Here is a 27,556-nt window from a genome sequence, read left to right as displayed (position 1 = left end):
GTGAGGCAGGGGGAGTTCCTCGCTTCTCTGGATCTCACGGAGGCGTATCTTCACATCGGGATCTGCGCGGATCACCAGCGCTACCTTCGATTTGCGGTGTTGGGACAGCATTTTCAGTTTCAAGCACTACCATTCGGGCTGGCGACAGCCCCGCGGACCTTTACAAAGATCATGGTTGTGGTGGCTGCTCATCTTCGCAAGGAGGGGTGTCTGGTTCATCCGTATCTGGACGATTGGTTGATTCGGGCGAAGTCCGAGCGTCTCTGTCGGTTGGCGGTTCGGCGAGTGATCGAGTTGTTGGAGAGTCTCGGCTGGGTGATCAATCGAGCCAAGAGCCGGCTAGAACCGTCGCAATCCCTGGAGTTTTTGGGGGCTTTGTTCGACACGCGTCAGGGCATGGTTTATTTGACGCAGGAGCGCAGAATCAAACTGCAGTGTCAAGCCAGGCGTTTGTTGAACAAGCCCATGCCGGTTGTCTGGGACTATCTACAAATGGTAGGGTCTATGACGTCCACGCGGGAATTGGTTCCTTGGGCGTTCGCGCATATGCGACCGTTACAATTGGCCTTACTCTCCCGCTGGAACCCGGTGTCGGAACAGTTTCAGCTGCCGTTACCGCTGCCACGTTCGGCCCGTGCCAGCATGGCCTGGTGGCTCTGTCACAACAACTTGACCAAGGGCATTTCGCTGGCTCTGCCCTCGTGGATGGTGGTCACCACGGACGCCAGTCTGTACGGCTGGGGCGCGGTGTGTCTTCGGAGCTCGGTGCAGGGCGTATGGTCCTCGACGGAGGCGGCGTGGTCCATCAATCGGCTGGAGACCAGGGCGGTGAGGTTCGCCCTGCGGGAGTTTCTGCCGTTGGTTCGCGGTCAGGCGGTCAGGATTCTGTCGGACAATGCGACAACGGTAGCGTACATCAACCGGCAGGGCGGCACCAGAAGCCTGCCGGTGGCCGCCGAGGCATGGCAGTTGATGGCTTGGGCCGAGCGGCATCTGCAATGCATTGCGGCGTCGCATATTGCGGGCGTGGAAAACGTCCAGGCGGACTTTCTGAGTCGACATCGGCTGGATCCAGGCGAATGGGAACTCGCGGACGTGGCGTTTCGAAGCATTTGTGCCAGGTGGGGAACACCTGTGCTAGACCTGATGGCGACGTTCAAAAATGCCAAAGCGCCGCGGTTTTTTGCCCGTCGCCGGGAGACGGGGGCGGAGGGAGTCGACGCCCTCGCGTTGCCTTGGCCGACAGGGGTGCTCCTCTATGTGTTTCCTCCGTGGCCCCTCATCGGTCGGACGCTGAGGCGCATCGAACTTCACCCGTCGCCCGTGATTCTAGTCGCACCCGAGTGGCCGCGGCGGCCGTGGTTCGCGGATCTTCAGAACTTGGCACTGGGGCCTCCCCTGCGGTTTCCGTATGTGCCGGACCTGCTACATCAGGGGCCCGTTTGTTTCGACCAGGTCGAATGCTTCTGTCTAGCGGCATGGCTTTTGAGAGGCATAGGTTGAAGAAACGGGGTTATTCTGATGCGGTGGTCACAACGCTGTTACAGTCGCGCAAGCCTTCCACATCTCTGGCGTATGTGCGAGTATGGACGATCTTTGAGACATGGTGCCTGGCACAGGATATTCGGCCTACGCGGGCCTCGGTGCCAGAGGTGTTGCTTTTCCTCCAGGATGGTTTGGCGAAAGGCTTGTCTTGCAGTTCGCTTAGGGTGCAAGTGGCGGCACTTGCCTTGCTGCGCGGGCAGGTCCACGGGGTGGCGTTGTCTGCGCACCCGGACGTCGTTCGTTTCCTCCGGGGCGCTAAGCTTTTACGTCCTCCGTTCCGTTCTCCGTGTCCTTCGTGGAGTTTGAATCTGGTGCTGAAGGCCTTATGTTCCGCTCCCTTCGAGCCTATCCGCGGAGCTACAGTGAAAGACTTGACACTGAAGGTGGTTTTTCTGGTGGCTGTGGCGTCGGCGAGGAGGGTGTCGGAGCTTCAAGCCTTGTCTTGTCGGGAACCTTTCTTGAGGATTACGGATTCAGGGGTGTCGCTTCGTACGGTGCCTTCCTTCTTGCCTAAGGTGGTCTCGGCTTTTCATCTCAACCAGTCGGTGGAGTTGCCTGCGTTTTCTGAGGCCGATAAGTCGCTTCCGAATTATCGAGATTTGCGGCGGCTAGACGTGAGGAGAGCCCTTTTAGGTTATCTAGAGATGACGAACCCCTTTCGGAGGTCGGATCATCTTTTTGTCTTGTGGGGCGGTCCTCGACGCGGTCAGGCGGCTTCCAAGACTACCATTGCGCGCTGGTTGAAGGAGGCCATTGGTTCCGCATATCTGCTGCAGGGCAAGTCGGTTCCGGTGGGGCTTAAGGCTCATTCTACGCGTTCTCAGGCTGCCTCCTGGGCGGAGTGCAGTCAGGTTTCGGCGGAAGACATTTGTAAAGCGGCAACTTGGAAGTCGTTGCATACCTTTGCTCGTCATTATCGCCTTGATGTGTGTGCACCGGGTACCGGCGGTTTCGGGGCAGAGGTGCTCAGAGCGGGACTCTCCGGATCCCACCCTAGTTAAGGTAGCTCTGGTACATCCCAGGAGTCTGGACTGATCCGGGTACGTACAGGGAAAAGAAAATTAGGTCTTACCTTAGTTAATTTTCGTTCCTGTAGTACCACGGATCAGTCCAGAATCCCGCCCGGCGAGTCTACTGTTCGGTATGAGAATCCGGTCTGCGGACGGTATGGTTTCTTTCTGTCCATTCTGTCTCTATTGTCTCTTTTCTTCGTTATCGATGGCTCTGGTTCTGGTCCCATTTGGGGGATAGTTGAGCAGTTAGTTTGGTTGGTAGGTTCCTGTATATAGTTCGTTTGTAGTGATTTTGGGGGCTTCATCTGCTTTGACATTAAGTAAGACTGCCAGACTGTAGGTGGCACCAGCCTAGATATAGGCGGAGTTTTGTTTGTAAACTTCTGTCTCCATCTGCTAGAGGGGGGGCAAAACCCAGGAGTCTGGACTGATCCGTGGTACTACAGGAACGAAAATTAACTAAGGTAAGACCTAATTTTCTTTTAATTAATGATTAATCTGAAATGCCCTCTTCTTGTTTACCTTTCACTAGTTTACTGTTTATATTATCTCCCGTATGTATGATGCTACCTGCTAATTTACCTGTTCTCCAATTGCGCCCGCTATCCCTATTTGCAATATTTGTGACTTTACATTTACTATTGAATAGAACTGTAGCAGGTTAATTGCATATTTTGCTCTCATGCGTCGTTATTGAATTAGATTATGCATTTGTTCTTAATAGTTAAAGTAGTTATATTAGGCTCTCCTGAATTCCGTTAATTATGTAAAGCCTGTTGCTGTCATCTGTTTACTTCCTGTAAAACCTGTTGTATGTAAAGCCTGTTGCTAATTTATTGTTTACTGTAAACCGAGGTGATGTATATCTTTACGTGCCGCGGTATATAAAAATCACTAAATAAATAAATAAATAAAGATATTTTATTATAGAGACTAATTGTTATACTTGCCATTTTAACTCTTAATTATGCCAGTTGAATGAAAGACGGAATTTCTACTATCAAATAGGTAGACGTTGTCAATATTTAAGTTGAGACCTTTCCTCTTACAACTTAGGGGCATCATTATATATGGGGATTGCTGTGGGTGCCGTATTCACAGCCCTCGGTAGGAAGAAGTCTTAACAAATGCTTTTTAGTGACACTTATTGGCCAGATTCAGAATCTATAATTATACTTTCCAGCCAAAGACTTATCACTGAAATAACCAAGCTAAATCCCCAAGTAATTGCTCATGAAGCTTCATGGTACTATAGCCTAACAAAGAGGTTGGTTTCAACTGAGCAGAAGTTTCTTTGGCACTAGAGGAAACCGCTGGGCCAAAATTAGATATTTAAAACAGACAGAACGAACTTGTGATTTGTTCCTGCTTTTAATGGAAACCAACTTTCACTTTCCAGATTCTGCAACACAAATAACATTTCCTGTTTTGTTTTGTTTTTTCCAAAAATGTTAGGAGTTGGTCGGTCAATGGACAGTAAACTGGCTTCTTTGGGCATTAAAACTTGTGGTGACCTACAAAATGTTACCATGTCAAAACTTCAAAAAGAATTTGGCCTCAAAACAGGCCAAATGCTCTACCGATTCTGTCGGGGTTTGGATGATAGACCTGTTCGAAAAGAGAAGGAAAGAAAATCTGTTTCTGCTGAGATCAACTATGGGATACGGTTTACACAGGTAATTCTTTCTGTGTGAATTCAATGTTTAGCATTATCAAGCTTTTTGTATCTTAAAAATCTGTCACTAGAAAGGGGCTATGTGTGTGAGAATGAAGAGCGGTTGTAAAGGGGGAGATGGGAGGGATAAGATTAGAAATGGGGAGCCCATGAAAGATGTGGGCAGAGGTGGAAATATATTGCTGGAACTAAGAGGGATGGAATGGCATCAACATGAAATAGATTTCGTAGGGAAAAATAAGACGCATGAAGAGGGTAAAATGGAAAGAAAACAAGGAAACTGAGTTGGAAGACAGGGAAGAGAAGAGTCAGAATATTACAATGATAGTATTAGATAAGTTTATATAAAAATTAATTTACAGTCTGTTTTGTGACATTTCAGTATCTTAAAAAAAAAATTTGAAATCAGTCCGCGGCTCGAGGGTTGAAAACCAGATGCTCAATTTTGCCGGCGTCCGGTTTCCGAACCCGTGGCTGTCAGCGGGCTTGAGAACCGATTCCAGCAAAATTGAGCGTCAGCTGTCAAACCCACTGACAGCTGCCGCTCCTGTCCAAAAAGAGGCGCTAGGGACGCACTAGTGTTCCTAGCGCCTCTTTTTGCCATGGGCCCTAATTTAAATATTTTTATTTACTGTATCGCGCGCACGAGCGTTCGCCTGCTCTCCCGCAACTTTTACTGTATCGGCCCCTGGGGGAGGGTCTGTAATAAAATCAATAGCAGATACAGTGTCCAGTGAGCAGCCCTGGCCAAGTGTCAACTGTTTAACAAATGCGGAGAGAAACGATAAGTGTCTTTTGTTCTTTTGTTTTGAAAAAATTAATAATTAACATCATTAAAATAAGAGATGTAGCGTTAAGGTTAGTAAAGTGGAGAGCCCAGTGTTTATATTTTAGAGCAGGTATATATAGTCACTTTGGTAACACATGAAGATATTAATTTACCATAATAAGTGAACGCTCTAATTATACATTTTTACAATGAAAAAAAAGGGTGATACCTTTTGGCTCATTTATGAGGGTTTCTCCACTTTCTAAACAGTTATATGTTTCCTAGTGTGTGGTTTTTTCACTATTATTTAGTGGCATGCACGGAGTTGAGCAAGGCTGAGATTATCTGGCTGATTCCTTATAAATTGATCTGGCTCCTAAATTTGAACAAAATTTCAGCAATCCTGTGGCATACTATATAGATTCTTATTTCTCCATGGTCAAGCAGAAACAGGCAGCCACATATGTAGGTGACATCAGATGGCACCATGCCGGAAAATGCTCTTGTACCACCTTGCAAGTTCCTCAGTCTTTTCATCCACTCAACAAATGGTCAGGTTTCTGCTGTCTCTGCAATTTTTAGTTTTAGTTTGCTTTTCTTCAGTAATTTTTTTTGTTTTGTTTTCGTTTTTAAAAAATTGCTTTGTCTTTTCAAGAGGATCATTCTTCCTTTCTATTGAGTATGAAACTCTTCATACTCTGTTCTAAATGTCACCATAAAATGGAGAGTCATGACCTCCATGACCTGTGTTTATGGTGCCCTGGCCCTGATTCTGATATCTCTAATTGCAGACCTTGTGGTAGAATGTCACTGTGTCCACATCTTCAGGAACATCAAGCTTAAATATGAGCTGCTTTCTTCATCAGAGAGGAAAGATCTAGCTCAAAAGGACCAACACCCAAGAGGTCTGAGTCCAGGAAAGGTAGAAACCCAGTCACCTTCCCATCATTCTGAGAAGATGCACCAAAGATCTCCTTCCATAGTGCATCCATTTTCCAAAAAAAACACCATGCTGTAGAAACTTCAGTGCAGAGCATGACATCGTCACCTTTGCCACAATCAAGTGCATATTTTTCATAGCCAAAAGTTATTTGCACTGGCCATTGTCCCTGGTGCAGACACATCAGCTCTTCGTCTGCTTTGCAAGGATTACCTTCAATGTTCCCTCTAAAGATTGTGTTGCTTTGAACAAAGATTTTTAGTTACCTTACGATGTAAGTACTACTTTCTTTACTGCAAAATGCCTATCAATTTATATGGTTATGCACGTACACACACATAGGCTCTCTCTCTCTCTCTTACACACACACTCTTACACATTCATCCTCATGCGCTCCCTCTCTCATATGCATGCCCATGCTCTCATACACACATGCGCACAGGCTCTCTCTTACATACACATAAAACACGTGTATGAGAGCCTATGTATGTGACACACAAGATAACACATCCACTTGCACAAAGGTTCTGTCTCACACACACACACAGGCTCTCATTTTCAAACATACACGTATGCATATTCATTCTCTCACACACTCTCTCTCTCGTACACATGCCCATGCTCTCGCACACACTCCCTCTCTCTCACACACATAGTCTCGCTTTTCCTCACACACACATTGTGTGGTGTGCCTGTGAGAGCCTATATGTGAAACCTAGGATCTCACATGCACACACAGGCTCGCGCACTCACACACTCTCAACTCAGAGCCTTCTCTCTTGAGGCCATGTCAGGATGGGCTCCTCTGTGGCCTTGCTGGCCTTCCTTCTCTCTTCAGACAATTGAGGGATGGGCTCTGAAATGGCCCCATTGGCCTTCCTTCCCTCTTTGGGCTGCAGCAAGATAGGCTGGCCTCCTATTTATAGCTCTTGATTCAGATTCTTCATCAAAGAAGATTCAGCCTCAATTGCAGCTTTCTCCTCTGCCAAAATAGTATACGTTTGTCTAAAAATTACAGCCAGACCTTGTAAAGTCTTATGTGCCTGAAGGGCTACCTACCTTAACAAAAGATCAGATTACAGAGTCCATACTTGAAAGGTTTGCTTCAGAACTTCAAACTTGGTCATCTATTACACCTTATCAAAAACTTCATCACTTGAAATTGATATCTCCAACTTTCATTTTGTCAAAGGAAATGGCTTCACAGAAGGATTTACCTGTGGTCCTTTCTGATTTTGAAGACTCAGAGTTCATATGACTTTTGCTCTTCTTTCTATACAACAATATCCTGAGTAGCTTCCAAGCCTGCTAGAAGCATTACCCCACCAGAAGATTTGTTAGATCCAGTATTTATACAGATGTCTGAGTTCATCCCTTTTAAGTTGAGTGATGACTATCAATAAATAAGAGTTCTAGGGTGTTTTGAAATTGTATTCAAACATCAAAACAAAACCTGTCCCTGTGTATGAAGCTTTGCAATGTATATAGTATATATTCTACTTTCATATAATACTGCCTTTGGGCTTGTAAGCTTCAGATTGTGTAATGTTCAAGGCTGCACATACTTCAGTTCAATTGCCAACCCAGCATCAATAATGAACTGCACAGCTCTTTAGCATTTAATGCAAGTGAATTTTACTAAAGAAATGAACAAAACTTGGTTACTGGCCAGTAATAAGATACTTAAGTTTTACAGATCTATGCAAATGGCTTAGCTAGAGATTAGCAAAGCAACCCGAGCTAGAGTGCACAGCTATCTGTAATCTGTTTGCGAAGTCTTTTCCTCGCAATCAGCAATTTTCCAGCTCAGGTGTTCTACTGTGTAGTTGATTTGAATTGCTAGTTGGCGAGAACAGCTTTTGTGGCTTCTTAGTTGTTGAGCAGATGGAGTCCTCACTGCAGTTACCCTTCTGCTAGAGGAAAGCTCTGCACCAAGAAAGAAGTCGCCCTGCGTTCTCCATGAGCATAGATCCCTTGATTGCAAATAAACAGGCCGATACAGTAAAAGTCGTGGGAGAGCTGTGCGCGCGATTCTGTATTCAAATGTGGGCCCGCAGCAAAAAGAGGTGCTAGGGACCTTAGGGCGCCTCTTTTTGGACAGGAGCGGTGGCTGTCAGTGAGTTTGACAGCCGATGCTCAATTTTGCCGGCGTCGGTTCTCAACCCGCTGACAGCCACGGGTTCGGAAATCGGACGCCGGCAAAATTGAGTGTCCGATTTTCAAGCCGCGGGCCGATTTCAAATTTTTTACTTTTTTTTTTAACTTTCGGGACCTCCGACTTAATATCGCCATGATATTAAGTCAGAGGGTGCACAGAAAAGCAGTTTTTACTGTTTTTCTGTGCACTTTCCCGGTGCCCGGAGAAATTAACACCTACCTTTGGGTAGACGCTAATTTCTGAAAGTAAAATGTGCGGCTTGGCTGCACATTTTGCTTTCTGAATCACGCGGGAATACCTAATAGGGCCATCAACATGCATTTGCATGTTGCAGGCGCTGTTAGGTTTGGGGGGTTGGATGCACATTTTTGAATAAGGGGTAAAGCTAGCACGTCAAAAACGTGTGTCCAATCGTGGGTTAACAGTGCACTCCGGCCTGAAATAATTATACCATGCAGCAGAATGAAGAGCCTGTCTGTCCTAGCTGGAACTAACAGTGTATCTGCACATTCTCAGTGTAATCTTCAGCTGTCTAGTAGTCCTTATAAAGACAGCACATAATTTGCAACCCTGCAGTATCACAAATGACATTTTTGTTGCCTCTTACTAAATGTAAGTTAAATAAGACCTCCAGGTAAAGATCTGGAAGAAGATCCCTCTTTCTATACTTCCATTGAAAAAATATCAGACTAAAGTATAGAGTTCAAAATTGCCCAGGTCATACTAAAATACATCTTCCACATAATTACTTACTTGTGGAATCAGCTATGAAAAGGGAAAAAAGTCTAAATCTATCTCTAGTACTCCTCCAGGAAAAGTATTTAAGTTGCTAGATGCTAATGGTAAAAAGATGTTTAAAGCAGCGACCTTACAATCCAGAATTGTAGCACATCAGCTGCAAATAGTGCAATATATTTAACATCTTACTAAAAATGTTTCCCAACAGTCTGATCTTCCAGATCACTGCAGTATCAATCTCCTTCTATTAGAGGCTGAGGAATGTGCAAAAGATATGATCAAATCAGTATACAATTCTTTTGATACAGTGTCTCGATTGTCAGTGATATCCATGGGAGCGAGGAAGCTTGCATGGTTTAGGGCATCTGGCCTAAGGAAGGACTTGCATGACAAACAAATATTTGGGAATAATTTATTTGGTGACAAGTTAAAAGAAGCAGTAGATGTCATAAAGGAACATTGCAGTGCTCTACAGACCCAGTGGATCAGTCCTTCCCGAGAAGATACCTACAACAACCACTCAGAAAACAGTATTATTTTCCACACAGGAGATAAAATATCCATTCATAATATAGGTAGCGTTCACTCCCTCATCAGCAACAGACCAGCTCTCAGAGTAGGGCCAAGCCTCAACAGAGACCATCTCAACAGCTTCCTCAAAGGCTCAATGTGGGCTTTTGACTACTAGTTCGGCAAATGTCATCAACCCTTTACAAACTTTCCAGTCGAAGGCAGGCTTCAATATTTTCTTTCCCAATGGAGTCTCATCCATCTGTATCACAGACAATTAAAGGCTGCTGCTTAAATTTTCCATCTCTTCTACCTCTACTTCTACCACTTTCTCAACATCACTCTACAGACAAACGCGATATTCTCAAGAAGAAACTAAACTCCCTATTGTCAACTCGGGCAATGGAACCCCTTTCGTTGTCAGAAAAAGGGATAGGATTCTATTCCAGATATTTCCTTATTCCAAAAAATTCAGGAGGCATGTTTCCAATTCTAGACCTTAAAGATTTGAACACATTTCTCAAAAAGGAAAAATTCCAGATGAATTTACTAGACACTATCCTTCCACTTCTAGGGATTGGAGATTTGCTCACATCCTTAGATCAAAAATTGCTCACATACCGATCCGCAAATTAGACAGGAAGTTCTTGAAGTTATCTCTAGAACAGTGATGGCGAACTCCAGTCCTCGAGTGCCAAAAAGTAGACCAGGTTTTTAGGATATCCACAATGAATATGCATGAGATTAATTTGCATACAATTTACAAAGATGTAAATCTTTCTCTTGCATATTCATTGTAGATATCCTGAAAACCTGGCTTGTTTGTGGCCCTTGAAGACTGGAGTTTGCGATCCCTGCCCTAAAAGGTCAGCATTTCCAGTATAAAGTCATTTCCATTTGATCCTAATAGCTGTCCCCAGATGTTTACAAAAGGCCCAATTTTTAAAGGTCCACGCACGTAAAACACAGGGGTGGCTGAGCCTTGCGCACAGTGCCGCATTTTAAAAGGGGCCCGGCAACCTCCGCAACCTCAGCATGGCTGCAAACAACCAGAAAAATAGCTGAAGAGATAAACCCAATCAAACAGGTTAACATTAGGGATACCAAACAAACGAACCCATGGTATAATGAAAAGATAAAGGAAATCGAGAGAGCTAAGAAAAAAAGAAAAAGATTGGAGAAAAAATAAAAACAATGAAAACTTAACAAAATACAGAAAACACCTAGCTTATTATAAACAAGTCATTCTAGCTACAAAAAAACAGTTCTATAGCTCTAAAATAGAAAAATATGAAAACAACCCAAGAGCATTATTTACCATAGTAAAAAACCTCACTAATGACAAATCCGAATCTCCACAAAACCTTCCAGAAAATAGATGCAACGAAATTGCAACATTTTTTAATGACAAAATTAAGAACCTAAAAACTAAAATCCCAAATACAACGAAACAAGAAATTAAAATGAAAAAAAGAGAAATTAAACAATGGTCAACATTCTATGAAGTATCAGAATTGGAAATCGAAGCTATGCTAAAAAAAACTAAACCCCGCCCCATATGCTTATGACACAATAACAACCACAGATATAAAGAAAGTAGCCAACACTGTATCACCGACACTGGCAAAGATTGATAATCTGTCCTTAGAGGAAGGATCCATGCCAGATACATTGAAAGGAGCAATCGTAAAACCTATTTTAAAGAAGAAAAACAGCAACCCACTCAACCTGAGCAACTACAGACCTGTTTCAAACCTACCCTTAATTGCAAAATTAATAGAAAAAACTATACAAAAGCAACTAGCGGAACACCTAGATAACAATAACATTCTATATCCCTCACAACATGGATTTTGAAAACATTATAGCACAGAGACACTCCTACTGGCACTGACAGACAACATCATGAGGGGATTCGATAACGGTAAACATTACATTCTAGTGATGCTAGACCTCTCAGCAGCTTTTGATACTGTAAATCACAACATACTTTTAAATAGACTGGAAGAAATAGGATTAGGCAACAAAACAATTAGCTGGTTTAGATCATATCTAAGCAACAGATATTATCAAGTTCAAATCAAAGATTCTTTGTCAAAAAAAATAGACCTTCAAACAGGAGTACCACAGGGATACGCCCTGTCTGCTACACTTTTCAACATATACATGCTGCCATTATGCCACCTGCTAGCCGGCCTGGGAATCACACACTACATATACGCAGACGATATTCAATTCATATTACCCATTGATGATACAATTGAGAAAACACTAAACATAGCGAACATGTATCTAGACATTATCAAACAACTGTTAAATCAAATGGAGCTAGTAATCAATATAGAGAAGACAGAATTCCTTCATTTAGAAAGAAAAAACATGGAAATCTCACACAACCCAATCACACTCAATAACAACAAACAAATAATACTGGCAGAGAAAGTACGAAATCTAGGAGTAATAATCGACACAGAACTAAGCTTAAAGCAACATATATCCATAAAAGTAAAGGAAGGATACGCCAAACTCATGGTCCTCAGAAAACTTAAACCACTTCTAACAACCGCAAACTTCCGAGCAGTACTACAAGCACTAATATTTGCAAGCACTGATTATTGCAACACCCTTCTACTAGGTTTACCTTACACCTCCATAAGACCACTACAAATATTGCAGAACACGGCTGCAAGAGTATTAACTGGAAAAAGGAAAAGAGACCACATTACAGAAACACTGGCTGAGTTGCACTGGCTACCCATTGAACAAAGAATACAGTACAAAACACTATGCACCATACACAAATTAATACACAACGAAAACGCAGACTGGCTTAACACAGCCCTCCGCGTACACATCCCCAACAGAAATCTAAGATCAGCCAACAAAGCACTTCTAACTATTCCATCAGTCAAAACAGCAAGACTAACCCAGGTAAGAGAGAGGGCATTATCCTTAACGGGACCCATACTATGGAATTCCATGCCCTTGGAATTAAGACTACAAAGAGAAAACAAAACATTTAGAAAAAATCTAAAAACTTGGCTATTTAAACAAGCCTTTCAAAAAGAGAAGGGGGAATAGAATCCAGGGAACTGCAAGGTTCAAAACAGGGAAGAGCAAGATACGAAACACACAAACAGAAATCACTAAGGGTGTAGATTTTAACTGAATTCATCACTAAGGATAAGTTACATCTATAGAATGAGTCCTAGACTCAAAACTGCTATAGAATTGACCTGGACATGATAGTGATCACACTCATTTATCAATTAGCATTAACTAAAAACTATGTTACCGAACCTTATGGCACCTGTGTAATAGCATTAATTTTGTGCCTTACTGTAAACCGTTGTGACGGTACCCACCTTAACGATGGCATAGGGTAGGGATGGGGCGTGTAGGAGAGGGGAAGGGAGGTTAGGGTAGGGGGTATGGAAGTTCCCTCCCAGTCCACTCCTTAATTGGAGTGGACTGGGAGGGAACTGGGGAAGCTCGATGATGCGTCGCCGCACAAATTAGGGAAATTCTACCCCCCTTTGCATGCGCCACCTGGGATTTTATAACATGCGCGCATCCATGTGTGTGAGCCAGGTAGCGCACACACATATTTTCTTAAAATCTACCCCAAAGAGTTTAGCAGTTTTAGCTGCACATCTTAAGGGGAACAATATGTTTATCTTCTCTTACTTAGACAGTTGGCTAATATCAAGCATATCTTGCAAGGAATCGAGGATAAACGTGTCCTTTGCTCTCCAGACTTGCATCCCTGGGATTTGAAATAAATTTCAAGACATGAGACAAGCCCAATAGCATCTCAAATTTTGATGGAACCAGTACCTACATCCACTGTCCCACAAGGTAGATATCTCCAGATATCTCACTTGTTCCTTAGTATCAGGCCGATACAGTACAGTGCGTTCCGACGGAGCGCACTGTTAGCCTGCTCTTGGACGCGCATTTTCCCTTACCCCTTATTCAGTAAGGGGAGGAAAACGCGCGTCCAACTCGCGGCACCTAATAGCGCCCTCAACATGCAAACGCATGTTGATGGGCCCTATTAGGTATGCGCGCAGGATACAGAAAGTAAAATGTGCAGCCAAGCCGTATATTTTACTTTCAGAAATTAGCGCCGACCCAAAGGTAGGCGCTAATTTCTTCCGGCACCGGGAAAGTGCACAGAAAAGCAGTAAAAACTGCTTTTCTGTGTACCCTCCGACTTAATATCATGGCAATATTAAGTCGGAGGTCCCGAAGAGTAAAAAAAGTTAAAAAAAAAAAAAAAAAATTTGAATTCGGCTTTGGCTGTCGGGCCGAAAACCAGACGCTCAATTTTGCCGGCAACCGGTTTCCGAGCCCGTGGCTGTCAGCGGGCTCGAGAACCGACGCCGGCAAAATTGAGCGTCGGCTGTCAAACCTGCTGACAGCCACCACTCCGGGCTAAAAGGAGGCACTATGGACGCGCTAGTGTCCCTAGCGCCTCCTTTTCCCCGTTTCTACCGCACCACCTAATTTGAATACTGAATTGCGTGCACCGACAAAGGGCCAGTGCGCGCGCCAGGAGAGCAGGCGTTCGACCGCTCTCCCGCGGACTTTACTGAATCGGCCTGTATGATGGGTAAAATTAGAGAACCTTCTTCATGGTCAGGATTTTTATCCTCTACTAATGCAGCAAATACTAATGATCAACGCCTCTCCTTGCAATGCAGTTTGTTCTCAAGAGACATGATTCCTTCAGGAATCCTGTCTTCACATCAACCTCTTGGAAATGAGAGCTATGTTGAGTTCTTCATGCTTTTGAACTGTGGTTAAAGCACACAATATTTCAAATCCAAACAGGCAATCAAGTAGCAATGTTTTACATAAACAAGGAGGAACAGGTTCCTCAAAAATTTGCAGGGAAGCTCTCAAGATAATGGAATTGGGCATGTCTAGGATTATTCAACTTTCTGCAATTTATCTCCCTGGAAAAGACAATTTGTTGAGTTGTTGTCTTAACCTGTTTTATTTTATGTATTATAATTCGCCTAGCACAGTTTGTCTGCTATAGGTGGACAATACATATTTTAATAAATAAATAGATAAATAGACTTCACAAATGAACTTTCCATTACAGCATAGTGAATTTTTTTTTCTGTCACCTTCTTGCTTCTCCATACAGTCACAGGCTACCTCTTTATTGTTCCAAAAGACCAGCATAGAACTCCTTGGCATTGTGTGTGTTCTCAATTTCATGGAGCAAGGATTCAATGTATGCCTTTCATAAGATGTCTCTTACAGCAAGAACAATACTCAAGTTAAGACAGAACTCAGGAAGAATGATTCTTATAGCTCTGTTTTGGCTTCAGCATGGTTGCAGAGACTAGTCTTGGCTCTACCAGTTCATTTGCAAATATTTCCAAATTTTCTCTCTCAGCTTGGAGGGTCTCTGCTTCACCCCAATCTTCACAGTTTGGATATTAAGAACAAAATAGTTCAAGCCATGCCCTTCCCTGTGGAGGTAAAGCAAGTAATTTTGACATCTAGAAAACCTGCTACCAGGCATTCATATAAATTCATACATAGAAATGAAGGCAGAAGAAGACCAAATGGCCCATCCAGTCTGCCCAGCAAGTTTCGCACTTTTTTTTTCCTCATACTTATCTGTTTCTCTTAGCTCTTAGTAACCTTTTGGTTCTATTTCCCTTCCACCCCCACCATTAATGTAGAGAGCAGTGCTGGAACTGCATCTAAGTGAAATAGCTTAATTAGTTAGGGGTATTAACCGCTGCAATAAGCAAGCTACACCCATGCTTATTTGTTTACCCAGACTATGTAATTCAGTCCTTGTTGGTTGTTGTCTGTATATAGATCCACTTTTCTTCATTCCCCCTGCCGTTGAAGCAGAGAGTTATGCTGGATATGCGTGGAGTATCGGTCTTTCTCCCCTGCCGTTGAAGCAGAGAGCTATGCTGGATATGCGTGAAGTATAGGTCTTTCTCCCCTGCCATAAACAAATTTTTCTGGGTGCTCTCTCATAATGAAGATTCTTTTTCGTGCCCTGCTGCCTTCAGTACCTTCTTCACCTTTCCAATTCAAGATTGAAATCAAATTCAGTTAGAGTAAATTTGAATGCGATAGTGGCTTGCCGTCAATAGTCATGAGACTTACCTAATTTTTTAAAATTTATAATCCTCCTTTTGTGACTGCTCATCCACTTCAAAGAGGATTGTATTCAGGTACTGTATGTATGTTACTATCCCCAGAGGGCTTAGAATCAATGGAGATAATTTTCAAAGGAGTTGCGAGCGTAAATATAACATACTTTTGCAGCAGTTTTCAAAAACCATTTACTCCGGTAAAGGGCACTTACACAAGTAAATCCTATGAACAATTCAGTGGCATATATAGTAGCAGTTTTCAAAAGCCCACTTAAAGTGCATTTACACATGTAAAACCCAATTTTAAGAGTGTAAATGTTTTTAAAATCAGGCCCTAGGTTTGTATCTGAAGCAATGGAGGGCTTGCCCAAAGTCACAGAGTATGGGAAGATTTGAAACCTGGTTTCTCAAATTTGTAGTGTGCTGTTCTAACCACTAGGCTAGTCCTCTGTCAGTATCCAGTAGTATCCAAGTTTATCGAAGGTCTGTACTATCTGCAGTTTCAATCAAGATCCCTCCAGCTCATTGGGACTTAATTGTAATTCTGTCCCAGCTAATGAAGATTGCTTTAGAACCCTTAGCTACTGAGGATAATTTAGAAACTATTCTTATAGCTGCTACCTTGGCTCACAGAGTCATTGAGCTTAGTATATTTTTAAGAATAGAGTGGTATTGATAGCACACCTGAAATTCTTACATGAGCTAGTATCTGTTTCATTTGAATTAGCAAATTGTGCTTCCAATTTTTTTCCCAAAACCTCAGATGTTTTGGGAAAAAAACTGCAACTCTCTCCTTCTGGGCCTTCCCGCTTGCACCACCAAACCACTTCAGATGGTCCTGAACGCTACGGCCAGAATTCTCACAAACACCAAAAAAAGGGATCATATCACCCCCATCCTCCAGCACCTTCACTGGCTACCGATTAAATACAGGATTCACTTTAAAACCAGTATGATGATACACAAGGCTCTACATAACATCTCTCCTCTCAACCTAACTTTTCAACTCCAGCTACACAACTCCAAGAAACCGACAAGAAGTGCGTACATGAAAAGGCTACGCACCCAGCAGGCAAAAACCTCCCTGAGGAAACGTGCACTATCCACAGCGGGTCCCACACTCTGGAATTCACTCCCTCCGGACCTTCGCCTTGAACCATGCCATAGTACATTCAAAAAGAAACTAAAGACTTGGTTTTTCGCACAAGCATTTCCGGAGAGCTAAGAGCAGGAAGAATTACAATATCAGTATAGTTCCCTGACCCCATCCGCCTCTGTACATAAGTTTCTGAATAGTTCGGTATCGCAATTTAATTAGTCATGATAGTTCTCTGTAAGCACGTCTAAGTTCCTAATGCTCCTTTATGTTATTTGTCAATTGTTTCAATGTTAATTGTTTCAATGTAAGCCGCCCACGAGGCAACAGTTTTTACTTCCTTATAAACCGGTGTGATATGTATATTATACAGGAACATCGGTATATAAAAACTAAACATACATAAATAAATAAATAAATAAATAAATGTCTCCAGTTGAAGTTTCTTCATAGTCTAGATTGCAGAAGAGCCTTCTTGTTCTACTTAGAATGATCTAAAACGTTTAGGAAATTTGTCTCAATTTTTTCTTTTATGATGCCAACAAAAAAGGCATTCCAGTCAAGAAATGTTATTAAAATAGCTGTTTCAGTGCATTTCTCACTGCTTCTCGAATGCTGGAATTCGTCTTCCACAAAATATAAAAGCTCATCAAATACTAGCAGCTACAGCATCCTTAGCACATATCCAATAAGCTTAGATTAAGGATACCTGCAAAGCAGCCACCAGTACTAAACATTATTGTTTAGACCAGGACTTTCATAGTGACAGTAACTTTGGACAGGCTGTTTTAAGAAATTTAGTTTAAATAAGAGCTCCAACTTTCTCTCTGTCCTCTTTCCATGGGTTCCAAAGCTTATATATGCACAAAACATTTACTTTTCATAGCAACCCTCAGCTTGGGAGTCCCTACTTTTGTGGCCGCATTTTTTATTATTGTCCACTAAGAAAGCAAAGTTGCATACCTGTATGAGGTTTTGACTGGAGGGAGCATAAGCCAGTTGCCTGTACCCGAGATGCTGGATCCCCCGGTCAGGGGCAGGCTGCGGTTCTTCGTGAATCGATGGCCCAGTATAACCTCAGACCAGTGGGTTCTGTCCATCCTTCGTCAAGGGTACCAATTAAACCTGTTGGGTGTCCAACCAAATTGTCCTCTGTGCCCATTTTGGGGGCCAGTAGCACATCAGGAAGTACTGCTTGCGAAGCTCTCTGCCCTCTTAACAACTAGGGCGGTTAAGCCTGTTCCACCAAGGCAGAGAGGTGGTGGGATTCTACTCCAGTTATTTCCTGATTCCAAAGAGAACAGGCGGACTCTTGTCCCATCCTAGACCTAAGGGCCTTGAACAAGATTATAAAAAAAAAGTTCAAGATGATTTACTTAGGCATCTTAATCCCTCTTCTATAAAGTGGGGACTGGCTATGCTCCCTTGATCTAAAGAACGCATACACCTATGTCGAGATCTTCCCAAGTCATAAGAAGTATCTCTGATTCATGGTAGGATAACAGCACTTCCAGTTTAGAGTGTTACCGTTTGGGCTAGCATCAGTCCCAAATGTATTCACAAAATGCCTGGTCGTGATGTTTTCCCCTATCCGGATGGTGGTCCATGAGCTTGACCATCTGGGTGTTGGAGTCACTAGGGTTCGTCATCAACTATCCAAAGTCCTATCTCAGTCCGTCACTTCTAGACTTTATAGAAGCCCTGATAGACATGGCTCAGGCAAAAGCCTTCCTGCCTCGTTAACGGGCTGCCACCCTGGCATCCATTGCGGCAGAAATCCAGGGGAGCCAGCAGGTGTCAGCATGGCACATGTTGAGATGTTGGGCCACATGATGCAACCATCCATATCACTCCCTTGGCACGTTTACACATGCACAGAGCCCAATGGACCCTGAGGTTGCAGTGTCTTTCTGAGCTCATGAGAACATGTTCTGGCCCAGCACCATCAGATGAAATTAACCACTTGTTTAGGTGTTTATTCTGCTGTCCACAGAGAATACTTGTTACAGGAAAGCAACTTTGCTATATAATGGTTCCTTTTCATAACAAATATACCAGGCACCAATAATTATTTCATTAAATCATAGCAAAATTAGATAGCTATAACAAATAATGCATGAGTTATATAAGAGAAATGTTTATTTTTATTTGTTAGTTTGTTGTACAGATAACTTTTCATCCAGAGAGAACACAGTTACAATTTATCCATTAAAATGCTTGACTGAAAACTGATCCTATGTGTTGTATCACCACACCTTGTTTATGGTGTAGAGGCAATGCAAATGGATGCTGACTTATGAGTGCTTAATGATTCCTGTAGTTTGTTTTCTGGCACATATGTAACATGCCTCTAACAAACTTAAGAACATAAGAGTTTTGCTATACTGGTATACTGGGTCAGACCGAAGGCTATTTCTTAAGGCTACTTGATTAATAACAGTTTATTGACTCTCCCCGAGGATCTTGTCCAACCCTTTTTTTAAACCCAGCTACACTAACTGTTTTAACCACATCCTCTGGCAGTGAATTCCAGAGCTTCACTGTGTGTTGAGTGGAAAAGAATGTACTGATTTGTTTTAAATGTGCTACTTATGAACTTCATGAGTGTTCCCTAGAATTTGTGCTTTTTGAAAGTGTAAATAACTGATTCACATTTTCCCATTCTATTCCACTCATAATTTTATAGACCTCTATCATATCCCCCCTCAGCCATCTCTTCTTCAAGTTGAACAGCTTTAACCTCTTCAGCCTTTCCTCATAGGGGAGCCATTCCATCCCTTTTATCATTTTGGTTGCCCTTCTCTGTACCTTTTCCAATGCAACTATATCTTTTTTGAGATATGGCGATCAAAACTGCACACACTACTCTAGGTGTGGCCTCACCATGGAGCAATACAGAGGCATTTAATTAGTGAATAACCGTGTATATAGGTTCTGATTCACTAAGGCATTTCATCCATTCTGTGCTTTTGGTAAAATGTCTTGATGAAGTAAGCCCATGGTGCTAGATGTTTACTGTACCTTGCTTTGGATGCTTCTATGGGACCATAAGGCAGGCTACAAGTGTAAAGTTTAGACTAAGCTGGAGTATAATAGTTAAAAAAAAAAAAAAAAAAAATTAAAGCAAAGTTGATATCTACAATAATTCTTTTTTGCATTTCATCATCAATCAATTTTGAGAAATATAGTGCTGATTTAGTTTTCTTCTTTCAGCCTAAGGAAGCAGAAATGTTCCTTCTGAATCTTTCAGAAGAGATCCAACGAAGGCTTGAAGTAGCTGGTATGAAGGGCAAGCGGTTGACTTTAAAAATTATGGTCAGAAAATCTGGGGCACCAATTGAACCTGCAAAATTTGGAGGCCATGGAATATGTGATAACATTGCCAGGTACCATTTGCATATAAAATAAACTATTAATTGTTGAAATGGTTTGTAGTGGCTTTGCTGTATCCATTCCTTAGTAACTGTTGAGACCACCAATTACAAAGACCTAAGAAGTGCTTTAAAATAGGTTTGACAACATTTCATAGTGGCTACTCGTTCTGTGACAAAATTCAGTGTAAATCCTCTCTCTCCTATGCATTGGATCTCCTCTGTACAGGGACTGTAATTTACATTGATTCATAGGGTTATACATCTAAAAATATACTAGGAAGCTCTAAATGCATATTTTATGCATTTTGCATTTTTCTTTTAGTCCTAAAACACAGGAAAGCATATTCAGTTGCCAATGTACAGTTGCAAAGGTAAGCTTGGAGGGTGGACCCAATAGCTCAAAGAAGCAAACATAAACTGCCAAACCACTAAGAAAAAAGGGGAAGCATAGAAAAGGCTCTTATTGTCAAACCAGTGAAGACTAGGGGTATGCCTAGAAAAATGTGTTTTATTCCTTGTTTGAATTTTTTTGCCTAGTTTTTTATTTAGTTTTTTCCCCATTTGGTTCATTTTGTTGACATTTTTGTCGTGCTGGTTAGAGGTGCAGTAAGCTGCAAGTAAAAACCCCCACCCCCCTCGTGCACTCCCAAGGCTCCCCCTCTCCAGCAGAGTCTGTGAGGCCCCACCTGTTGGAAACACTTTTCATGTGACTGGACTGTATTGAGTTAGCTACTAGTACTGACCTTTTTTGAGCTACTATTGCACATGGAATTTCTGTTCATTAACGGCCAGATTTTAAATCTGCCACGCATGTAGAAATCGCCACTTACGCGTGGGGCTGGCCCTGCACATGCTGCGTGCATTTTAAAAAGGGCCCAGCCACTCGCGGAAGTGGCAATACACGCATAAGGGCCGGGCCCTGACAAATGGGCTGGGCTGGGCGAGGATGGGCAGGCCAGGGTGTGGAATGGGGCAGGTCAGGACAGCACCATTCATCACTGTCCCAGAGCCTCGAGCGGCTGCCGGCGTGTGCAAGTTACTTCAGATCGGGACTTGAAGTAACTTGAAGAAAAAAAGGTAAAAAAAAAAGGGGGGGTGGGATTTAGACGATGGGGAGGAGAAGGGCAAAGGAGCTTGGGGTAGGAAGGTTCCCTCCCAGTCCGCTCCTAAATTGGAGCGGACTGGGAGGGAACTGGGGGAGCCCCGATCTTGTAGCCGCATGAATTTGCAAACTTTTACCCCACCTTGCGCGCGCAGCCCAAAATTTTATAACATGTGCGCACGCCCATGTGCGTGCTCACATCTTTTAAAGCCTACCATTATAGTTGGTGATTCGATTATTAGAAATGTAGATAGCAGGGTGGCTGGTGGGCGTGAGGATCGCCTGGTAACTTGCCTGCCTGGTGCGAAGGTGGCAGACCTCACGCGTCACCTAGATAGGATTATAGACAATGCTGGGGAGGAGCCGGCTGTCGTGTTACATGTGGGCACCAACGACATAGGAAAATGTGGGGGAGAGGTTCTGGAAGCCAAATTTAGGATTTTAGGTAGGAAGCTGAAATCCAGAACCTCCAGGGAAGCATTCTCTGAAATGCTCCCTGTTCCACGCGCAGGTCACCAGAAGCAGGCAGAGCTCCCGAGTCTCAATGCTTGGATGAGACGATGGTGCAGGGAAGAGGGATTCAGCTTTGTAAGGAATTGGGGAAACTTTTGGGGAAAGGGGAGATGTTTCCGAAAGGATGGGCTCTACCTTAACTAGAGTGGAACCAAGCTGCTGGCACTAACTTTCAAAAAGGAGATAGAGCAGCTTTTAAACTAGAACAAGGGGGAAAGCCGACAGTCACTCAGCAGTGCCTGGTTCGGAGAAATGTATCCTTGAAGGATACTAATGAAACAGGAGAGTTAGGGCATCCCAACAGAGAGGTTCCATTAAGAGCAAACATAGTCCATATGCCTATATGTAAAAAATCACCGAAGCTAATGATTTCCGAATTATCCCAAACAACTGAAAAGCAGGTTGTTAAAACAAATAAAAAACACACTTTGAAATGTCTGTATGCTAATGCCAGAAGTCTAAGAAGTAAGATGGGAGAGTTAGAGTGTATAGCAGCAAATGATGAGATTGACATAATTGGCATCACAGAGACTTGGTGGAAGGAGGATAACCAATGGGACAGTGCTATATCAGGGAACAAATTACATCGAATGATAGGGAGGATCAACTTGGTGGGGGTGTGGCACTTTATGTCCGAGAGGGTATAGAGTCCAACAAGATAATGATCATACAAGAGACTAAATGCTCAGTAGAATCTATATGGGTAGAAATCCCATGTGTGTTGGCTAAGAGTATAGTGATAGGAGTATACTACCATCCACCTGGACAAAATGGTCAGACAGATGATGAAATGCTAAGAGAAATCAGAGAAGCAAAACAATTTGGCAGTGCAATAATAATGGGAGATTTCAATTACCCCAATATTGACTGGGTAAATGTAACATCAGGACTTGCTAGAGACATAAAGTTCCTGGATGTAATAAATGATTGCTTCATGGAGCAATTGGTTCAGGAAGCAACAAGAGAGGGAGCTATTTTAGATTTAATTCTTAGTGGAACGCAGGATTTGGTGAGAGAGGTAACGGTGGTGGGGCCACTTTTGCAACAGTGATCATAACATGATCAAATTTAAACTAATAACTGGAAGGGGGGGGGGGGGCAGTAAGTAAATCTGCAGCCCTAACACTAAACTTTCAAAAGGGAAACTTTGATAAAATGAGGAAAATAGAAAAAAACTGAAAGGTGCAGTTGCAAAGGTTAAAAGTGTTCAAGAGGCTTGGATATTGTTTAAAAATACAATCCTAGAGGCGCAGTCCATATGTATTCCACACATTAAGAAAGGTGAAAAGAAGGCAAAACGATTAGTCATGGTTAAAAGGTGAGGTGAAAGAGGCTATTTTAGCCAAAAAATACATCCTTTAAAAATTGGAAGAAGGATCCATCTGAAGAAAATAGGATAAAACATAAGCATTGTCAAGTTAAGTGTAAAACATTGATAAGACAGGCAAAGAGAGAATTTGAAATGAAGTTGGCCATAGAGGCAAAAACTCATAATAAAAACTTTTTTAAATATATCCGAAGCAAGAAACCTGTGAGGGAGTCGGTTGGACCATTATATGACCGAGGGGTTAAAGGGGCTCTTAAGGAAGATAAGGCCATTGCAGAAAGACTAAATGAATTCTTTGCTTCCGTGTTTACTAATGAGGATGTTGGGGAGATACCAGTTCCGGAGATGGTTTTCAGGGGTGATAAGTCAGACGAACTGAACCAAATCACTGTGAACCTGGAAGATGTAGTAGGCCAGATTGACAAACTAAAGAGTAGCAAATCACATGGACCGGATGGTATGCATCCTAACGTACTCAAGGAACTCAGAATTGAAATTTCTGATCTATTAGTTAAAATTTGTAACATATCATTAAAATCATCCATTGTACCTGAAGACTGGAGGGTGGCCAATGTAACCCCACTATTTAAAAACAGTTCCAGGAGCGATCCGGCTAACTATAGACCAGTGAGTCCGACTTCAGTGCCGGGAAAAATAGTGGAAACTATTCTCATGATCAAAATCGTAGAGCATATAGAAAGACATGATTTAATGGAACACAGTCAACATGGATTTACCCAAGGGAAGTTTTGCCTAACAAATCTGCTTCATTTTTTTGAAGGGGTTAATAAACATGTGGATAAAGGTGAACCGGTAGATGTGTAGTGTATTTGGATTTTCAGAAGGCGTTTGATAAAGTCCCTCATGAGAGGCTTCTACGAAAACTAAAAAGTCATGGGATAGGAGGCGATGTCCTTTCGTGGATTACAAACTGGTTAAAAGACAGGAAACAGAGAAGGATTAAATGGTCAATTTTCTCAGTGGAAAAGGGTAAACAGTGGAGTGCCTCAGGGTTCTGTACTTGGACTGGTGCTTTTCAATAGATATCTAAATGATCTGGAAAGGAATACGACGAGTGAGGTTATCAAATTTGCGGATGATACAAAATTATTCAGAGTAGTTAAAAATCACAAGCAGACTGTGATACATTACAGGAGGACCTTGCAAGACTGGAAGATTGGGCATCCAAATGGCAGATGAAATTTAATGTGGACAAGTGAAAGGTGTTGCATATAGGGAAAAATAACCCTTGCTGTAGTTACACGATGTTAGGTTCCATATTAGGAGCTACCACCCAGGAAAAAGATCTAGGCATCATAGTGGATAATACTTTAAAATCGTCGGTTCAGTGTGCTGCAGCAGTCAAAAAAGCAAACAGAATGTTAGGAATCATTAGGAAGGGAATGGTTAATAAAACGGAAAATGTCATAATGCCTCTGTCTCTCCATAGTGAGATCGCACCTTGAATACTGTGTACTATTCTGGTCACCGCATCTCAAAAAAGATATAGTTGTGATGGAGAAGGTACAGAGAAGGGCAACCAAAATGATAGGGGAGCTGTTCCATCCCCTTTATGAGGAAAGGCTGAAGAGGTTAGGGCTGTTCAGCTTGGAGAAGAGACGGCTGAGGGGGGGATATGATAGAGGTCTTTAAGATCATGAGAGGTCTTGAACGAGTAGATGTGAATTTACACTTTCAAATAATAGAAGGACTAGGGGGCATTCCATGAAGTTAGCAAGTAGCACATTTAAGACTAATCGGAGAAAATTCTTTTTCACTCAACGCACAGTAGAGCTCTGAAATTTGTTGCCAGAGGATGTGGTTGGTGCAGTTAGTGTAGCTGGGTTCAAAAAAGGTTTGGATAAGTTCTTGGAGGAGAAGTCCATTAACGGCTATTAATCAAGTTTACTTAGGGAATAGCCACTGCTATTAATTGCATCAGTAGCATGGGATCTTCTTAGTTTTGGGGTAATTGCCAGGTTCTTGTGGCCTGGTTTGGCCTCTGTTGGAAACAGGATGCTGGGCTTGATGGACCCTTGGTCTGACCCAGCATGGCAATTTCTTATGTTCCACAGTATGTTTAGTCTCCTCCTCCTGTTTGACTCTGTCACCCTAACATATAGTGCCACATTTCCCCCCCCCCCCCCCCACCACCAATTTAATCCACACTATCATTGCAATTAACTTTTCAGTTAACCTGGTTTTCCAGACAATATCCTTAATCTTCACTCGTATCTCCCGTATCTTATTGTTATCCTACTCCTGTATAAAAGTTATGTATCTCATATTTAACTTGGTTCCTTGTAAAGGCAATGCCTAACTGACAGTTTCCTGTCAGAGTTTCAAGTTTTGTGTAAACCGATACGATGTGCAAACGGATGTCGGTATATAAAAATGCAAAATAAATAAATATAATTTGTACTCTGGTATCACACTGTTCCATTGGTTATTCTCCTGTCACCAATTCTGTCTACCTCTTCATTCAATGCTATACATTCTAACTCTCCCATCTTCTTTTTTAGACTTCTGGCATTAGCAAATTGATATTTCAAAGTGTGTTTTTTGTTTGTATTTACAACCTTCCTAGCAGTTGACAGGGATAATTTTGAATCTTTTAACTGTCTGCTCTTTACTTAAGGGCACCTGGGTTACTTTTGCTTTTATCAGAACCTCTCTATTGGGATGCTCTAGCTTTCCTGTTTTGTTAGTATCCTTTGAAGATACCTTTATCTGAACTTTGAGCTGCTGAGTGGCTATTGGCATTCCTCCAAGTTCCATCTCCTTATTAAATGATAATGCCAGCAGCTGATTTCCACCCTGCTTTAGGTGGAACCCATCGTCTCAGAATAGGCTCCTGTTTCCTCAAGATGTTGCCCAGTTCCTAACAAATCCAAAGCCCTTTTTCCTGTACCATTTTCTCATCCACACATTGAGACTCCAAACCTCTGTCTGCCTCTTGGGTCCTGCATTTCCGAGAATGCGACCCTGCAGGTTCTGGATATCAGCTTTCTATCTAAAAGCCTAAATTTGACTTCCAGAACCTCCCTCCCACACCTTTTTATATCGTTGGTACTCACATGGAGTACGACAGATGGCTTCTCCCCAGCAATATCTCCTTTATATTCCATCTTTTAAACAAGTAAAGTTAGATGAAGTTCTAGAGCATGTTTATGTTCAAGGGCCAGCCTGTTAGAACACCTTTCCAAGGCCTATTAAATCTGTGCCAAGGAGTTTGAATTTTATGTTGGCAGATTCTTAAATCATATCTACAATTTGAATCTCCTGTGTTTTATTCTGTTTCATTTTTTTATTTTATTTTTTAATTATATGTATATTTTTATTCTAGGCTCTGAATTTTAGTTGATTATTTATGAATTTTTTAAACTCTAAACCATTTATGAAGGTTGATAAGTATTCTAGAAATTTTTAAAATAAATAACTCATCATCTATGGCAGAAATGCATGGTGAAATCTTATTAGAACAAGAACAAAGCAACTAGGCAAGCAGGAATCAGGTCACAACCCCTAATAGACTAATACATAAACCAAAGTTTTTAATGCAATAAAAAATATTTTGTATTAAATATTTTGTATTAGATATTTTATTTTCTGTATTTTTTTCAAGATGCATAATTTGTATTTTTTGTTTTAACAGTTATATAATTTTATGTATGGTTTTATGGTAAACCACTGGTGATGTATTGAATAGCAGTGTACAAAACGTTTTAAAAATAAAACGATATGTGAATCATAAAGTAAAAGAACCAATATGCATTGAAAATGGGATGAGAATAGCATATCTTCATGGATAACTACAAAAAGAAATCAACATGGAGCAATCTTCAAAGACAGATGAAGAAATGACAAGAGTTTACAAGCACAAAAAGGCAATATATGGATTTAAAAAAATGACATTAGACCAAATACTATGTGACAAGGGTTATAATAAAATAAAATCAGATCAATGCATCAATGTAAGATCATAAGAATTGTAATGCTGGGTCCATCAAGCCTAGCATCCGGTCTCTGACAGCACCAGTCCAGATCACAAGAACCCAGCAGATGCCAAAAAGTAGATGTATTTCTTGTTGTTCCTCCCAGGATAGCAATAGCTTTCTGTAGTCTAACTGGCTAATAATGTTTTATGGATTTTTCCTCCAGGAATCTATTCAAACCTCTTTAACTCTGATATGCTAATCAACTTGACCACATCCTCTGGCAACAAATTCCACAGCTTGATAGTTTACTGAGTGATTTCTTTTAATTCTGTTGGTTGTTAGTTTCATGGAGTAACCCCTTGCTTTAGTATTATTTGAAAGGGTAAATAACCATCCTTTATTAATATGTTCCACCCATCTTTTATTAATGTATTCACCCATTCTACATGTCTCAGTGGGGTTTTTTTTTACTGTGAAATTACCTATGGTGGAAATGCTGCATTTTAGAATAAGACCTTTGTTGGTGCCTATCAAGCCTTTCAGGAAGCATTCTTTGGGATCATTATGCTGAGACTTTTTTTTTTTTTTTGGAGCATTTGCCTAGATGGAGGTTTCTATGCTCAAAATTGAGGTTCTTCTCCATACACCAGGTGTGTATCAAGATATGCTTGGCAGCCTGGCAGTGATCCACTTGAGCTTCATCTGTTATTGAAGAACCTGA

At 42.0% G+C, this 27,556-nt stretch overlaps 1 protein-coding gene across 1 annotated transcript in view; it reads left to right on the top strand.

The window, feature by feature from the left end:
• REV1 (REV1 DNA directed polymerase) overlaps window positions 1-27,556 on the top strand; it is a 231,617-nt gene that overhangs the window by 146,666 nt on the left and 57,395 nt on the right. Inside the window, 2 exon segments of the mRNA XM_029604787.1 lie at window positions 4,014-4,234; window positions 19,795-19,967. Coding sequence (XP_029460647.1) covers window positions 4,014-4,234; window positions 19,795-19,967 — 394 coding nt within the window.

Source organism: Rhinatrema bivittatum, chromosome 5 (assembly GCF_901001135.1).
Source record: "Rhinatrema bivittatum chromosome 5, aRhiBiv1.1, whole genome shotgun sequence".
NCBI lineage: Eukaryota > Metazoa > Chordata > Amphibia > Gymnophiona > Rhinatrematidae > Rhinatrema > Rhinatrema bivittatum.
Note: the sequence above shows the minus strand (reverse complement) of the source record. Positions and strands in the feature narration are given on the sequence as shown.